This window comes from Cucurbita pepo, chromosome 14, assembly GCF_057944985.1.
Source record: "Cucurbita pepo subsp. pepo isolate OVF chromosome 14, ASM5794498v1, whole genome shotgun sequence".
Classification (NCBI taxonomy): domain Eukaryota; kingdom Viridiplantae; phylum Streptophyta; class Magnoliopsida; order Cucurbitales; family Cucurbitaceae; genus Cucurbita; species Cucurbita pepo.
Window position 1 is genome coordinate 9,677,135 of NC_141811.1, and position 16,589 is coordinate 9,693,723.

General features: G+C 36.4%; 1 protein-coding gene across 3 annotated transcripts; it reads right to left on the minus strand.

The window, feature by feature from the left end:
• Positions 1 to 7,789: 7,789 nt before the first annotated feature.
• On the minus strand, positions 7,790 to 11,795 carry LOC111810810 (Putative pyridoxal phosphate-dependent enzyme, YBL036C type). Of its 3 annotated transcripts, XM_087117217.1 has the most exons (8): positions 11,423 to 11,795; positions 11,270 to 11,336; positions 10,588 to 10,634; positions 10,072 to 10,159; positions 9,480 to 9,613; positions 9,161 to 9,259; positions 8,156 to 8,251; positions 7,901 to 8,111 (listed from the first exon to the last, which is right to left on the minus strand). In XM_087117217.1, the coding sequence occupies exons 1-7, from the start codon at positions 11,642 to 11,644 to the stop codon at positions 8,171 to 8,173; spliced, it is 738 nt and encodes a 245-aa protein (XP_086973343.1). In that variant the 5' UTR covers positions 11,645 to 11,795; the 3' UTR covers positions 7,901 to 8,111; positions 8,156 to 8,170. The 3 variants fall into 3 exon arrangements, with proteins under 3 accessions (XP_086973344.1, XP_086973343.1, XP_023553382.1); XM_087117218.1 differs by lacking the exons at positions 7,901 to 8,111; positions 8,156 to 8,251 and adding an exon at positions 7,790 to 7,861; XM_023697614.2 differs by having other exon boundaries at positions 7,901 to 8,251; positions 11,423 to 11,793.
• Between the last annotated feature and the right edge of the window lie 4,794 nt (positions 11,796 to 16,589).

The following is a 16,589-nucleotide window of genomic DNA, read 5'->3' on the forward strand; positions in this document are numbered from 1 at the left end:
ACGTGGCTCGAAGAGAAGAAATTCTTCTACATCCACTCTAGCGGCAACCAATCACAATAGTCAAAGTGTTTACAAAGTGTCTCACACTCTTACGCTACAAAGTCTTACTCAACAAAGTTTCTTCCAAATGTTATCACGTAAATACAAAATGACACTCAATCTCAATGTCTCTCAAACAAAGTTCCTTCCAAATGAATATTTGATTCAGAATGTTCAAACCCTATGACTGGCGAGAAAATTGTAAGACAAGAAAAAGTACAAAGGAAGTTGTATGGTACGCATAACAAATAACACATAGTTATTAATTGCTCAGATCGACAACACGACAATCATGCCTTGCAATAAATCTGATATAATGTCACTGCATAATGTTTATCATGTACCAAGTATAAAGAAGAACTTGTTGTCAGTGTCACAACTAATAACATCAGGAAACTACGTCTTGGTTGGGGCAGAAGATGTGAAAGTGTATAAAGATGTTAAGATAATAACTGACAATAGAAGGGCGAAGAGTGGTGTCCGTTTACGTCCTATATGCAGAGTCTGCCAATGTTGACAAAATTCGGAAGAATGAGACAACAGATCTATGGCATGCAAGATTCAGACATGTTGGCTACCACAAGTTGAAGCTGATTATGGAGAAATCCATGCTCAAAGGCCTACCTCAACTTGAAGTCAAAACAGACGTTGTTTGAGCTGGATGTCAATATGGTAAAGCTCATCAATTACCATACAAAAAGTCAAATTTCAAAGCAAAGAAACCATTAGAGTTAATTCACTCTGATTTGTTCGATCCAGTCAAACAAGCATCGATAAGTGGAATGTGGTATATGGTGACGTTCATTGACGATTACTCAAGATATGTGTGGATTTTTTGTATGAAAGAAAATTCTGACACGTTTTCAAAATTTCAAGAATTCAAGATGATGGTCGAAGGAGAAGTAGGAGTGAAAATTTGTTACCTACATTCAGACAATGGCGGAGAATACACGTTAGATGAGTTTGATCAATATTTACACGAGTGTGAGATGCGACATCAGTTTACATGTGCCAAAACATCACAACAAAATGGTGTAGCAAAAAGAAAAAATCGACACCTTGCAAAAATCTGTCACTTATCGAAAACTGCTGCCTATATGATCAACAAGCTTCCTCAACCAAGGCTAGGATTCGTCTCATCATTTGAGATAGTATGGGACATGAAACCTACAGTTAGCTACTTCCGAGTATATAGTTGTGTTTGCTACGTATTTGTGCCTGACCACCTATGTAGCAAGTTTGATAAGAAATTAGTCAAGTGTATATTTGTTGGAATTGACAATCAAAAGAAATGGTGGAAGTGCTTTGATCCAACAAGTGGAAAATACTATACATCAAGAGATGCAGTTTTCGATGAAGCATCTTCATGGTGGTCCTCGGAGAAGAAAATCTTACTAGATTCAAACAACATTGAAGAAATTCTACAATAGAAGATGGGGGAGCAAACTACGCACGCTCAACTAAATATTGATGCGCCTGAAGACCAAGTGACATTGATGTTGATGAGCAAGAATGACTCAATCAAACGAATTTGATGAAAAGGAAACGACACATCAACAACTTAGGTGATAAAAAAGAATCCAAAAGCCAAATCCTAAGTATGCCAATGCAGTTATTGTAGAAGATGAAATCAATGAACCAGAGACATATGAAGAAGCATCACAAAACTCGGTTTGGTAGAAAGCGATGGAGGATGAAATTATAGCCTTGTAGCATAATCAAACTTGTCACTAGTTCTCATCTCTTGCAAGTGGATCTACAAAATAAAGCGTCGACCGGATGGATCAATCGAGGGATACAAGGCTCCACTCATAGCTCGAGGGTTTTCCAACAATATAGACTAGACTATGATGAAACATTCAGTCTAGTGGCAAAGATCACTACTGTTTGAGTCCCGCTAGCACTCGAGACTAGTAAAAATTGGAAACTGTGGCAAATGGTTGTGAAAAATGCTTTCTTGCACGTAGAGTTAGATAGGGACATATGAACCAATCAAAGGGATTTGAGAGTGCAACTAATCCTAATCCCGTATGCATGTTTAGAAAAGCTCTTTACGGACTGAAGCGAGCACTGAGAGCTTGATATGGTAAGATTGTTGAATTTCTTACCCAAAGTGGTTATTCAGTTGTGCATGCAGGCTCAAGCCTGTTTATTAATGAAAGAGAAGGAAAATTGGCAATTGCATTGGTCTATGTAGACAATTTGATTATCACGGGGATGAAGAAAGTGAAATTTATCAAACAAGAGAAAATTTATCAGTATGCTTTAAGATGAAAGAGCTAGGAGGGCTTAAACACTTATTGGGCTTAGAAGTTGATCGCACAGATGAAGGATTATTTCTCTGCCAACAAAAGTATACAAGAGATATGCTTCAGAAGTTTAACGTGTTAGAGTGCAAGCAAGTTTCAACACCAATGGAGACGAATGTCAAGATTTGTGCACATGAAGGCAAAATGTTGAATGATGAATGACATACCGACAACTAGTAGGTAGTCTTATCTACCTAAATTTAACTTGACTTGATATTTCTTATGCAGTTGGAGTCATGAGTTGTACATGCAAAGTCCAAAGAAGCTTCATTTGGATGCGGCTCGACAGATCTTCAGATATGTGAAAGGTACAATCGACTATGGTTTTCTGTACAAAAGAACTAAAGACTACAAGCTAGTTGGATACTGTGATGTTGACTATGCAGGAGACCACGATACTTGGAGATCAACCACTTGGTACGTGTTCATGTTTGGTTCGGGAATAATTCCTTGGTGTAGCAAAAGACAACCAATAGTATCATTGTCAACTACAGATGTTAGGATCACCCAACAACGCACACACTCGATCTAGACAAACATAAAAAGTAGGAGAGAGAAAATGCAAAGAGAAATATTGGCTAAAAGTTTTGTATTAATTACATTAAGTAGGTACAGTAAGAGAGAATATAAAGAACTACATTTTCAAAGCTCTGCCTAATGGGATATATATGGTTCACTATATAGTTTTACTAGATAAAACTATCGGTTTACTATATATATAGTTTTACTAGATATAAACATCTACTATAAAAAAACTATCTACCATATATATATAACTTTATTATTTATAACGGTTGACTAAGCTACTATAAATAAGCAGGCTCCATAGCCTAACAAAAGAAGCGGAGTATAGAGCCGTGGTTGTAGCAGCTCAGGAAAGTACATGGCTGAAATTCTTGACGAAAGATTTGCACCAGAAAATTGACTATCCAATATCACTTTATTGTGACAACCAATCTGCGATTCGCCTAGTAGAAAATCCGATGTTTCATGCTAGAACAAAGCATGTGGAGGTATAGTACCATTTCATTAGAGAGAAAGTCCTAAAGGAAGAAATCGAGATGCAGCAAATCAATACAGATGACCAAGTGGTAGACTTGTTTGAGCTTTTGCTGCCAGCACAACATGGTGCAACAAATGAGGACTAGTGCTAAGGGGACTGAGCCCATTCTATATTTATTTTAGGAAAATTATTTAGATATTTTAGAAAAATGATTTAGGTATTTTAGGAATAAATATACCTAATTATTTAAGGAATTTTTTTAGATATTTTAAATAAATTGTCTGACCTCTACTATAAATACATCTCCACCCTACCTAGGTTTTCATTCCAAGAAATACAAAGTAACAGTATTCTACAAAGTGTGTATATTTTCTTCTCCATTGGTGTTAATAAAGAGTGTGAGTGCCCACAAAGAGTTGTGCTCAACAAGATCTGCATCTTTTATGAATAAATCAACTCAAGAAGAAGCTTAGACAGATCAAATAAACTCGAGTTTCAAAGGCTCGGAGGAGGAGGAAGACGCTAATTGCGAGTAATGCTCATTATAAACCAAGGTCAGCATCAACTTATTTTCGGTTAAAAATCATCACTAGCCTAATAAGGTCAAAACCAATAATCGAATCAGCAATCTTCTAGAAGTTTAGGTATCTAGATATTTTAAGAATAAATCTAGAAGACAAAAAAGGTGTAAAAGATAAGATAGAAGTCCCCAAATGTGTGGTTTAAATTGTCTAGCGTCTACTATAAATACTCCTCCACCCCAACGAAGTTTTTCATGCAAGAAAAGTTAAGTATAGTAGCGTCCCACAGAGTATCTTGTAATTTTTATTGATTGTTTAATAAAGAATTTGAGTATTTTCCAAAAAAAAAAAAAAAAAAAAAAAAGCGCTCAACAATCTTGTATCACAGCAAGGTTGGTATAGGTTGTCTAATCTATTGAAATTCTTGGTTTACTTGGTAGTTACAGCTCTATCTAATCTCTTACGTCAAAAATAATTTATTGGGATTATTAGTGAGTGAGCTTATTCGTGTCGTGAGTAGTATATCACTCTACAATTTTTGTGTTGGAAACTAGTTTGTTTGGTATTACTGAGGTATTGCCAACATGATGGATGATCTCCAAGTCGAAGGTGGAATCCCTCGACAACAACAACCACAACATGTGGGCAACATGCATGATGTCTTATATTATAAGGACAAGACCTTTGGTAGGTCAGTGGATGAAGCAAATTATGCCGCTAGAGGAAGGTGCTAATGTTGCCTTGTGCAAATGAAGAATCAAAACAAACAAAACAATATTTACGTTGAAAACCACAGTCGAAGAAGAGATGTTGGAGCACATCCGAGATGACTAGATACTGAAAGAAGTATGAGACATTTTCATGATGTTTTTCTCAAAGAAGAACAATACGAGGTTATAACTTTTAGAAAATGAGCTCTTATCAATCTCTCAACACTACATGACAATTGCTCATTACTTCCATTAGGTCAAGTTGATTTTTCTGGATATTATGGAACTAAGATTCAAAGTTCGTCGTCACAGAAGCTCGAATGAAAAAGATCATCATCCACGGATTATGACCAGAATATAGTGGTTTTGTTGTTGTTGCAGTAGGATTATCCGTACAGCTATCACTTGTAGAGTTTAAAAATTTGTTGTCTAGCCGAGAAGTCATGACTAAGCAAATGAGAGGCATCACATTGACGAGTGAAGATAAAACACTCTACCCAAGTAAAAGTTGAAGCAACAATAAGCCACCCACCAAAGGTTGATATAAAAATTTTGATAAAAGAAAAGTCACCAATGAACTGCACAACCTTGGAGAGCTTAGAAGAATGACAACAAGAGTTCGTAACAGAAGAGATTTGAAGGTATTTGCTACAATTGTGGAAAGAAGAGCCACATGTCCAAGGATTATTGGTCCAAGAAAAAAGTCGGTCGAAATCAATGCGACAATCTCCAAAAAATAAGATGGAGAATGAATGGGATATAATGTACTAGGTGCCTTAGAAGAAGACGAGCTAGCACTCATGAGGATAGGAGACCATACCGATTATGAAAATGATTGGATCATTGATTTAGGGTGCTTAAACTACATGAGTGGCGATCAGAGAAAACCGTGAGACTAGAAAAGTACAAAGAAAGTAGTGTGGTATGCACAACCAACAACTCACCGTTACCAATTGCTTAGATCAGCAAGACAACGATTGTGCCTAATAATAAATCTAATATGGTGTTACTACATAATGTCTATCATGTATCGGGTATAAAGAATAACTTGTTATTAGTGTCACAACTAAGAACATCAAGCAATTACGTCTTGTTTCGGTTAGGAAATGTGAAAGTCTATGAAGATGTTAAGATATTAGAAAAACTAGGGATGGAAGGGCGAAGTGTGGAGTCCGTTCACGTGCTATCTACAGAGTCAATCTATATCGACAAGACTCAGAAGAATGAGATAGCAGATCTATGGCATGCAAGGTTGGGACATGTTGGCTACCACAAGTTGAAGATGATTATGGAGAAATCCATTCTCAAACGTCTATCTCAAACTTTAAGTCAAATAAGATATTGTTTGAGTTGGATGTCAGTATGGCAAAGCTCATCGATTGCCATAAAAGAATCAAAGTTCAAAGCAAAGAAAATATTAGAGTTAATCCACACTAATGTATTGGTCTAGCCAAGCAAACAACAATCAGTGGGATGCATACATGGTGGCGTTTAGTGACAACTACTAGAGATATATGTAGATTTTTTTATTGAAGAAAAGTTAGATACATTCTCAAATTTCAAGAATTTAAGACGACGATCTAAGGAAAATATGAATGAAGATTTGTTGTCTATGCTTAGACAATGTCAAAGAATATACATTAGATGAATTTGATCGATATCTACACATGAGATACATCATCAGTCTACATGTGCCAACACGCCACAACAAAATGGTGTGGCAGAGAGAAAAAATCGATATCTTGTAGAGATTTGTTGAAGCATGCTACTACCGCCCATGTGATTAACATGCTTCCCCCAGCCAAGGTTAGGTTTCATTTCACCATTTGAGACACGCTTAGACATGAAACCTATGATTAGCGACTTATGAGTATTTGGCTGTGTTTGCTACATATTTGTGTATAGTCATCTATACATAAATTTGACAAAAAAGTAATCAGATGTTTATTTGTTGGATATGAAAATCAAAGAAAAGGGTGGAACTTTTATGATCCAACAAGTGAAAGATGCTACACCCGAATAGATGTAGTTTTTGATGAATCATCTTCGTGCTAGTCATCGAAGAAGAAAATCTTACCAGACTTAGAACAATATCGCAGAAATTCTACATTAAAGACAAGAGATCAAACTGCACACATTTTGGTCAAGTATTGATGCATCTGAAGATTCAAGTGACATTGATGTTGGTGAACAATAAGTGACTCAACCAAATGAATCTAGTGATAAGGAAATGATATCTCAACAACTTAGACGGTTAGAACGAATCCGAAAGTCAAATCCTAATTATGCCAACATAGCTATTATAGAAGACGGTTAACCAACACGGTAAGATGAATGAGGGTTAGTGCTGAGTGGACGTGTGAAAAAATCATCACTAGCCCCATAATGTCCTACATAATGTCTTTTAATCTCTCTTAATTGTTCTTAATAAAGAGTATGAATGCTTTCTACAAAACAGATGTGTTCAATATTTTAACCTTTCACTGTCTTTTTACCTATTTGACCACTTAAAGTCGGATTTTTTAAATCTATTTTCATCAGATTTTTTTTAAATTTCATTTTAACTCAATATAGGACCTTCTTGAGAAATTTTGTGACATTCAGAATCCTAGAAGTAGGAAAATCGAGCTCCAAAGTACGTCTGACATGTAAGTAGCCACTTTAAGTTTTCTTCACAACATACTAAAGCCGACTTGAATTGTTCTAATTGGTTGAGTATGGCTCCCATAAAAGATATATGAACACTTAGGGCCTCGAATTATGATGTATGAACTTCTTTTAGTTGATATAATCAGGTAGGACGTAATTGAATTCCGAGTATGTTTTAGGCAAACCAAAGTCATTATAATTTTTTAGTTAATAGTATCTTTTAATTGCAACAATCATTCATATGTTTTGTGATTAAAGCTTTGATTTAAGTTTTAGCTCGAAATAGTAAACTTCCTATTTTAACATGGATGCATGACGTTTGTATTAGTTTTATAATTAAGCAAGAAAATTTTGAGCTCAAGAGAATCGATTAATGAAATTTATTTTCTCGACTTATGATTGTATGCATGTCTCCACCCATCTAAGTTTTAGAATTAGTTTAGCTTTTAGTCGATTAATGAATTCCAATTCCACATGACAAAGTTCACCACAACGTTGAACAAATGTCTCCTCTTACTCGAACTCAAACAGATAACGATACTAGTCCTTTCACCCCAATGGTGATAATGTCAATTCCTTGTTCACAATAATATGTTCCCTCATGCTAGTCCTTCATCATCAAGTGAGGCACTATAGCGAAACCAAATAAATAAAAGCAGAGGAAAAATGTTAGGCAGCAAGGAGCAAATAGGATGCTCCATCTTTTCTATATTTAATTTAATGCGTTCTTATCTCTTATAAAGACGAAGATACTCCAGTTTCTACATTATTAATTTAATGCATTCCCGTCCCTTCAAGAGACAGAGAATCAATCAGAAAGGCATATTCGTTGCCTGTGTGGAATAAGAACTAAAATATTGTTGAATTCAACTATGAACAGGAATAAAGATAGATGCTAATCAGCTTGCTTATGCAGATGAACATGAATAAAGATAGATGCTAATCAGCTTGCTTCTTTGCATAATCCCTCGGACCGAAGATGGTGGATCCAATTCTCACATTGGTGCTGCCCATTTCGATCTGTAACATAAAACAGAACCATATTCGACGGTGTTGAAAATTTGATAAACTATCAGACACGGTATAAAATTTAAGAAACTATTAGACACAATTCTAAAAGTTTAAACTAAATCAAAATTCCCATTGCCAACCTTCTTAATTAATACCCAGGGTGCAAGCCCAAAAAAGATTAAGGAACACTACGAGTTAATTTGATCGATTCGAGGTATACTTGTTAGTCAGTTCAGTTTTCAGAACTATAACACAAAATGTAGACTATATGGTTCAACTAGATCTTGTCAGTTCTGTTGGTTCAGTTTTTCGATGGCAGTCACTTCGACTTCCAATAATCAGTTTTAGTATCGATTTTTTATTTTCTTGCATCAATCTATTGACTTGGGGCATTGATTTTGGTTTTAAAAAGCCAATAACTTGCTTACATTACACCCATATCACGACATATTGTCTTGTTGTTGCTATAAACAAAAACGACAATGTTTACCCTTTGGTTCAGAACCATGTATTAGAGAGATGCAACTATTAAGCTAGCTTATTCCAGTATCCCATTTACTGAAGCTAGTATAATTTTGGTAGTTTTATACCCTTAGATGTAGGAGAAAAACTAAAAATTATGGTTCACCAGATAATGACAGCCACATTAAATAATTTTTCCAACTAAACACAATGTGGGGTATGGGGTCAGTTATAAGATCCCACATCGGTTGCGGTGGAGAATGGAACACCTTTATAAGTGTGTGGAAACCTCTCTCTAGCAAACACGTTTTAGAAACCTTGAGGAAAAGTCCGAAAAGGAAAGCGCAAAGAGGACAATATATGCTAACGGTGGACTTGGGCCGTTACAAAGTTAGTACCCTAGAAACCATGTAGAGAAATAGATGCAAGAGACACAGAGGTTTAGGTAATACTAACCGCCAACTCGAAATCACCAGACATTCCCATTGACAGTTCACACTGCTCTTCTGCCATTTCAAGTGCCCTACAGACCTTCTCTCTACATTCCAGTAGCGTCTACAAAATCAGGAAGACAAATTGTCTTTAGAAAAAAAAAAAAAAAAAGAGAGAGAGAATATAATAAGAAAACTCTAAAATGATGAATGTGATGAACAGCGAAGAATGTAGATGAATATATATATAGATTAAACCCTTTTTTCTTCCCTTTGAAAGGGTACAAACCATCCACTGTAGAGTAAAGATATCTAACCAAAAAAAGAAGAGTACATTATATAACCTTAAAGTTCTCTGGAGTGCTAGTATAATCTGGCATCCCTATTGTCATTAAGCCAGAAAATTCTAGATGTGGGCAACGCAACTTCACATGCTTTGCAAGTTCGATGCATCCAGAAGGCTCAACCCCAGATTTAGCTGCCAAATTGTCACACAAGTCATTTTCTAGATACTCCTTTGTTTAGGATGTAAATCCAAATGGAAATAGATAATTTATGATTTAAGAATAAAACATGAACTGTTACAATTCAATCTTGAGGCTTGGAAAAGCATCAAGGTTCATTGGGTGTAAGTTTGACAGAAAGAAACTTGTTACATGTGAAATTTTATAAGCGTAGACAAGGTTATTAAGACGGTAAGGATATCCAAAAAAAACAAGAGAGGATAAGCAAATTACTTTATTCGTGAAACTAAATGTTCATTAGACTACAGTGAAATATGATTTTACGTATACATAGAATTTTAATCCAAGACATAAAATCCCCCCCGGGTTCCAAATATGGCTTTGTTTTCTGGGAAAATGGTTATCCAAGGACTTATTCAACTAATTATCAGAATGATCTTGCAAAAAAACATCAAAGAACTGTGCAACTCACATATTTCTCCACTCGTGTTTACTTGGACTAGAACCTTCAATGGATCCCTCCTGAGGTTTGAAACTGCACGATCGAGATGATTTGCAAGCTGCAGCAGCATGACCACATCAAGTAATCTTAAAAGTGACAGAACATTTAAGCATCTTTCTTCCTTTTTTCTTAAGAACATCTGAAAATTCAGCTCTTTACTGGGAGAAAAAAACCATAAATTTTGCCAACTACATTGTTCATGCATAGTAAAAAGTTATTTTTTAACCAAAAATAGGAGGCACAAGTAGTTTATTATCATGCATGGAGATCATTATATCACATTTCAAGTACCATTTTTAAAGGCAGCACGTACAATAATACCCAGCAAAAGGCCAAACTGCCAAAAGTGATACAACTAAGCTTCATCAATAATATTCCGTCTCATTATATGAATAAGTTTCTTGTTCAATAAAAAAGCTTCACAATAATAAAAATGAAAGAAATCTTACCTTTTAGAAATATAATAGAATTGGATTAAGTCTTTACCTTCTCATTATCTACACCCTGAACCATGGCCAGGTTTGGAACTCCAGCTGCAGGGGGGGGAAACACCTCTGTAAGCAAATGATATAATAGTCTACTTCTAAATGTGATATGAACAACAAAGAATGATCTCATGCTGAAAATGTGAATTTTACAATTCAATCACTATTTTCCACAAGAATTCCTATATTTTTAGTTGCAAGGTCTAGAGGTTAACAGAATTTCGTCCAATATAAAAGCAGCTAGCAGAGAAGCTTTCTGTTATGGAAGATTTATCGTTGAGTTACCGTCCTGAACTTCCAACTTCCACAGTTGTGTCTAATAGATCGCATTCCAAACTTTCAATTTTGTGTTAATAAGTCGCACTTTCTAATACGTTCCTAAGCTCTCACTTTCTATCAAATCTTTTAAACTTTTTAGTGTCTCTAATAGCATGACCAGCTAGGAACAAACGAAATTCATTATACACTTCCAAATTTAGGAAACATTTAGACATTTTTAGAGTTTAAGCACAAATTAGACACAATTCACAATCCCCAAACTTTTAATCTAACCAAGATTTTCAAAAACAATAGAAAGAATGAAGAAAATCAATAATCCTTCTGAAGATTCCTCTAAAGTGGAAATTCCAAACAAGAACTCTACAATAAGCCGATGGAAGAAGAGAACAGAGGACCGACTGTACCCAGAAGCGATTTAACTTTGTTGCTCTGCAGATGCCCAATAAAATGCCATTCAATGTCTTGAGGAAGCTGAAATCAAAGAGAGGCATAGACAGACGTAAATGGCGCAATCAAAGACATAAATCAAATCGAAGCCCTAGAAAAATAGAAGGCACCTGAGGAGCTTTATCGATAATCTCTTGAACGTAGTTCTCACCGAAGCAGCGGTGTGTGGCGTCGTAGACTTGGCGAATGAGAGACACAGGCTTTGTCTTCGAGACAGCGACGACTCGGACCTGATCGAAACGGCGACCAGAGCGCTCAGCCGCCTGCCGAGCTCGATTCATTACCGATCGGAGAGCTGCGGCGGCTGCGCCTTCGACCAGTGGAGCTGCCATATGAGAGATTTTTTTCTCGGACCTGTTGCTGTTCAGGCAGCGGAGGAAGTGGAAAAGAAATGAAATATGCGATTACAGTGAAAGGAAGCCGTTGGCTGTTAATGTTCTCCAATCTCCATGTTTCCATTCCCTTGTGGTTCACAGAAATCTCCCCGGCAAATGTTTACAAGGGAGTGTTTTTTGTCCAATAATTAATATTTTATTATTTAATAATTATATAATTTACAATTTACCTCACTGGTTCTCTGAAAAATTACCACCGTTATGCACTTTTTGAATAGGAATCTATTTTCTAAAGGATTTTGGCTTTTTGTGCTTTGATGGGTCTCCGAGATCCTTTCAATGACTTATGTTGTGTTGAAGGGATATCTATATGATTCGATTGATTGTGTAGAACTCGCGGTAGTAAGTACATTCTTCGCCTATAATCAAACTACTGGCACAAGAAGAGAAAGGAGGGCACTTCAATCCCCACATCATGATTAGAGGTGACGAGTCTATTCCGAGTGTCTTAGTTAATCATTTTGTAATATTTACAAATGATTCATGTGAATGAGATATCATATACCATCGGTTTGTACAAGGCTTTGTGGGGTACTCAGATGCTTTATGGGCCCCCTTACACGTGAAATAGGCCAAGGGCGTCGATTATATTTGTTCTGGTAGGATCCTCTCCATGAGTTATCCTTCTTAGCTCTCTAGTACGGTATGCACTAGGGATGCACTAACCTATATTTTAAGTTTCAGAAGTTTGTCTTACATGCATCATCTCATACAAATGGAACACCCTTCTTCGTCAACTGTGTGAGTGACGAGGCTATCTTAACAAAGTCTTGCACAACTCGTCGGTAGTATCCCGCTAATCCTATAAAACTTCACACTTCCGTAACTATGGTCAGATGATTCAACTTAGTGACCGCTTCAATCTTGGTGGGGTCTACCGAGATTCCATCTTTTAACACCACGAGTTCTAAAAACGAGACTTGTCGTAGCCAAAATTCGCACTTGGAGAATTTGGCGTACAACTTATTCTCTCTCAAAATGGTTAGGGCTTTTCGGAGGTGCTCTTGGTATTCCTGATAGTCTTTGAGTACACTAGGATGTCGTCTATGAACACGATAACAAACATGTCGAGACACTCCTTTAATACTCTATTCATTAACTCCATGAATACCGCTGGGGTGTTAGTGAGACCAAACGACATCACAGCAAATTCGTAATGACCGTACCTTATTCTGAATGTTGTCTTCGACACATCCCCTTCTTTAATCTTAATTTGGCGATACCTTGATCGAAGATCTATCTTGGAAAATACCGCCACTTCTCTAAGCTGGACGAACAAATCTTTAATACGAGGAAGTGGGTCCTTATTATTTACTATCCTCTTGTTTAACTCTCTATAGTCGATGCATAGATGCATCAAGCCATCTTTATTCTTGACAAACAGCATTGGCGCACTCCAAGGAGATACACAAGGGCAGATGAAGCTCTAGTAAGTCTTTTAATTGCGCCTTGAGTTCCTTTAACTTTGCTGGTGCCATACGGACGACTGTGAGGATGCTACCTCCTTCTTGTAATAATCTATACTGGCACAGTTCCTCTAAAGGTGCGCTGGTCATACTGTTTGAAATCCCGTAAATACCTCGCCTCTCGTGTAGATTGTAAGCTATTGGCTTGTTGGGTGGCCCCCATTGTATGCATCATGGCTTGGAATGATTCCCACATCTGGGTCGTCGTGGGGTCTATTCTAGCCGTTGGTGCTATTGGGGTGGCGCAGTTGCATTTGTTCAAGTTACGGAGCCCTCACGAGTTGGGCTCTCTCTTCTTCTACCCTTCCTCTAACAGGGGTCGTCCCCTTCCTTGACGTCCTCTAGGCAGCATAGTTCTAAAACCAACATATAATTTTTCTCTAAGTCTAGTAGTCGCTAACATAAATCACATCATATTATATATCATCATAAAAATACAATTAAGTGAGCATGATATCTTCATAAACATACAATTAGGTGAGCATGATGTCTTCATAAACATACAATTAAGTCAACCAACATGCTTCAACGATAATATAATCAATGCTATCAAATTCAATCATAAGTTATATTTGATAATGAGTAAACAATAACTGTATACGTAATCAATGACATTTCTTTTCTTATCTTATGCATGACATTGTGACGGTCACGGGGCATCAACGATAGGACTATGGAACATGTCAAGTCTACCTCTTAGGCTAGTCTACAAAATATATAACCTAAAGCTCCGATACCAACTATAACGACCCTAAATTTCTACTAACCTAAAGTCGCTACCGAATACATCACGTGACTTCTTATGCAGAAATAATCATTCAAAACATCTTCATAAAACAATATGTTGGACTTAAATATTTAATAAAAGGTCTTTAAACAATACAAAAGAAATGTTAAAATAGACATAAATAAAAAATGAAAACAGTATAGCCCTATGCAAACCTAACTTCTACGAAATTAAATACAACTACTCTGTGCATATGCCATGGTCTTTAATTGTAATGTCACCGTCAGCCTCAAAGTGGTCTTGCCTTTGCCTGAAATACAGAAATAGCACATGGCTTGAGTATTTTAAGAAATACTGAGTGAGTGACCTACTATTGGGGCTGGGAATGCAAGCACATGTAAAACATGATTAGAAACCTATCATTTAAAACCCTCGTAGAGGTGGCCTCCAGTCTGAACAAATTGGATGTGTAGTACTTTCCTACACATGACCCACACATGCGAGCATGAGTCCACCAGACAGCTTGCACCCCCTAAGCCCATCATAGTTAGGCAAGTTGGCTGTAGCCGGACGTCTAGAGGTACAACAAACCCTTGAATATCATGCAAGGCACGATGATCATCATCATCATTATAGTGTACGCGTTCGTACTCATCATCATAAAAGGAGAAGTAACCCAATGTAAATGAACATACAATATGCATGAGGTCCCTATACTTTTCATCTTAAATTATTCATGTGAAAAAACCCCACACATCCTTCACATATTACAGGTAATATGTAGGTATAAACTTCCATACATTCATCATTTATAACATTACAGGGGTTGTGTATCAAAAGCTCTCTTCATCATAATGCAACATGGCATCTATACATGTACGTCATCATAATACGAAATATTATCATATTATGTCGCATCATGACTATACATCTTATGTAATCATGTCATAAGGCATCATCATTCCAGTGTATCATCATGTCATCATAACATCATCATAATACACCATTATATTGTATCAATTCACTTCATCCTAATACATCATCATATCATATCAATTCATATTATTATTATATTATATAAACATATATGACATGTGTTAGGGCCACTAGGCATGTGTCGTCATACATAAGTCAAGTCTTTCGATCGAGCCTATAGTAAGGCCATTTACTTGGATGACCTTAGCCTAAACTCGAATTCACTTGATTTTGTCCCTCGAAGTTGTTCCAAGTATTGTCGAGGTGTTTCGCCCTATTAGAACATTCTGTTAAGAATGAGAAATAGAAATAGAATTGGGATCGAAAGTATGATCTTGATTCATGTTTACCACGTTTAAATAGGATACAAACTATCAACTGATACCTAAAAATAGGAAAGATATATAACTAACTAAATCTTGTAAATAAATAAAATATACGGTTAATCCAATCTAAGATAAAATATACTCCTAACTAATTATTAAAATATATCTCCAAATATCATATCTTAATACTCCCCTCAAGTTGGAGAGTGTATGTCAAGCACACCCCACTTGTCTTTCAAAAAATCAAACTGATGTCTTCCCAAAGCTTTAGTAAAAACATCTGCCAATTGCATTTTAGTCGAAACATAACACGGTTTGATGATTACAGCTTGTAACTTTTCTCGAACTATATGACAATCTATTTCAATGTGTTCCGTACGTTCGTGAAAAACTAGATTGGCTGCTATATGTAATGCTGCTTGATTATCACAATATAATAATGCTGGTTCAGACAGTGGAACATTCAAGTCTTGAAGAATGTATCTTAACCAAGTTAACTCTAAACAAGTATTTGCCATAGCTCGATACTCGGCTTCTGCTGATGATCTGGACACATTAGTCTGCTTTTTAGACTTCCAAGAAATAATTGAATTTACAAGGAAAATGCAGAACCCAGAAATAGACCGTCGGGAAGTTCGACAACCACCCCAGTCAGAATCACAATATGCTTGTAATCTTAAATTGTTTTCAGATGGTAGTAGGAGTCCTTGACCAGGAGTGCCTTTGATGTATCTCAGAACTCGAAGAGCTGCCTCCCAATGTGGTTTTCTTGGTTCATGCATATATTGGCTAAGCATACGAACTGAATAAGCTATGTCAGGTCTAGTGACGGTCAAATATATTAATCTGCCAATCAACCGTCTGTATTTACTTGGATCATTCAACTTCTCTCCTTGAGTTAAAGAAAGTTTCAGATTTTGCTCCATAGGAAATTTGTCTGGACGTGCTCCTGTAAGACCTGTGTCTTGAAGGATGTCTAGAGCATACTTCCTTTGAGACATAAAAATTTCTTTTCTAGACCGAGAAAATTCAATGCCTAGAAAATATTTCAAATTTCCTAAATCTTTGATAAGAAATTTCTGGAGTAAACTAGTCTTGAGATATTGAATTTCTTTGAGATCATTGCCTGTCAACAGAATGTCATCAACATAGATTATAATTATAGTGAAAGAAGTACCTTTACTCTTAGTAAATAAAGAGTAATCTGCTTTAGACTGAGTGTAGCCTGCATTTTGTATAGTTGTAGAAAATATGGAGAACCAATTGCGATAGGCCTGTTTTCATCCATAAAGAGATTTATGGAGCCGATATACTGTATTCTCTCCTGTCGGCGAAGACCTGGTGGTAAAGACATATAGACTTCCTCGTCTAGATTACCATGGAGAAAG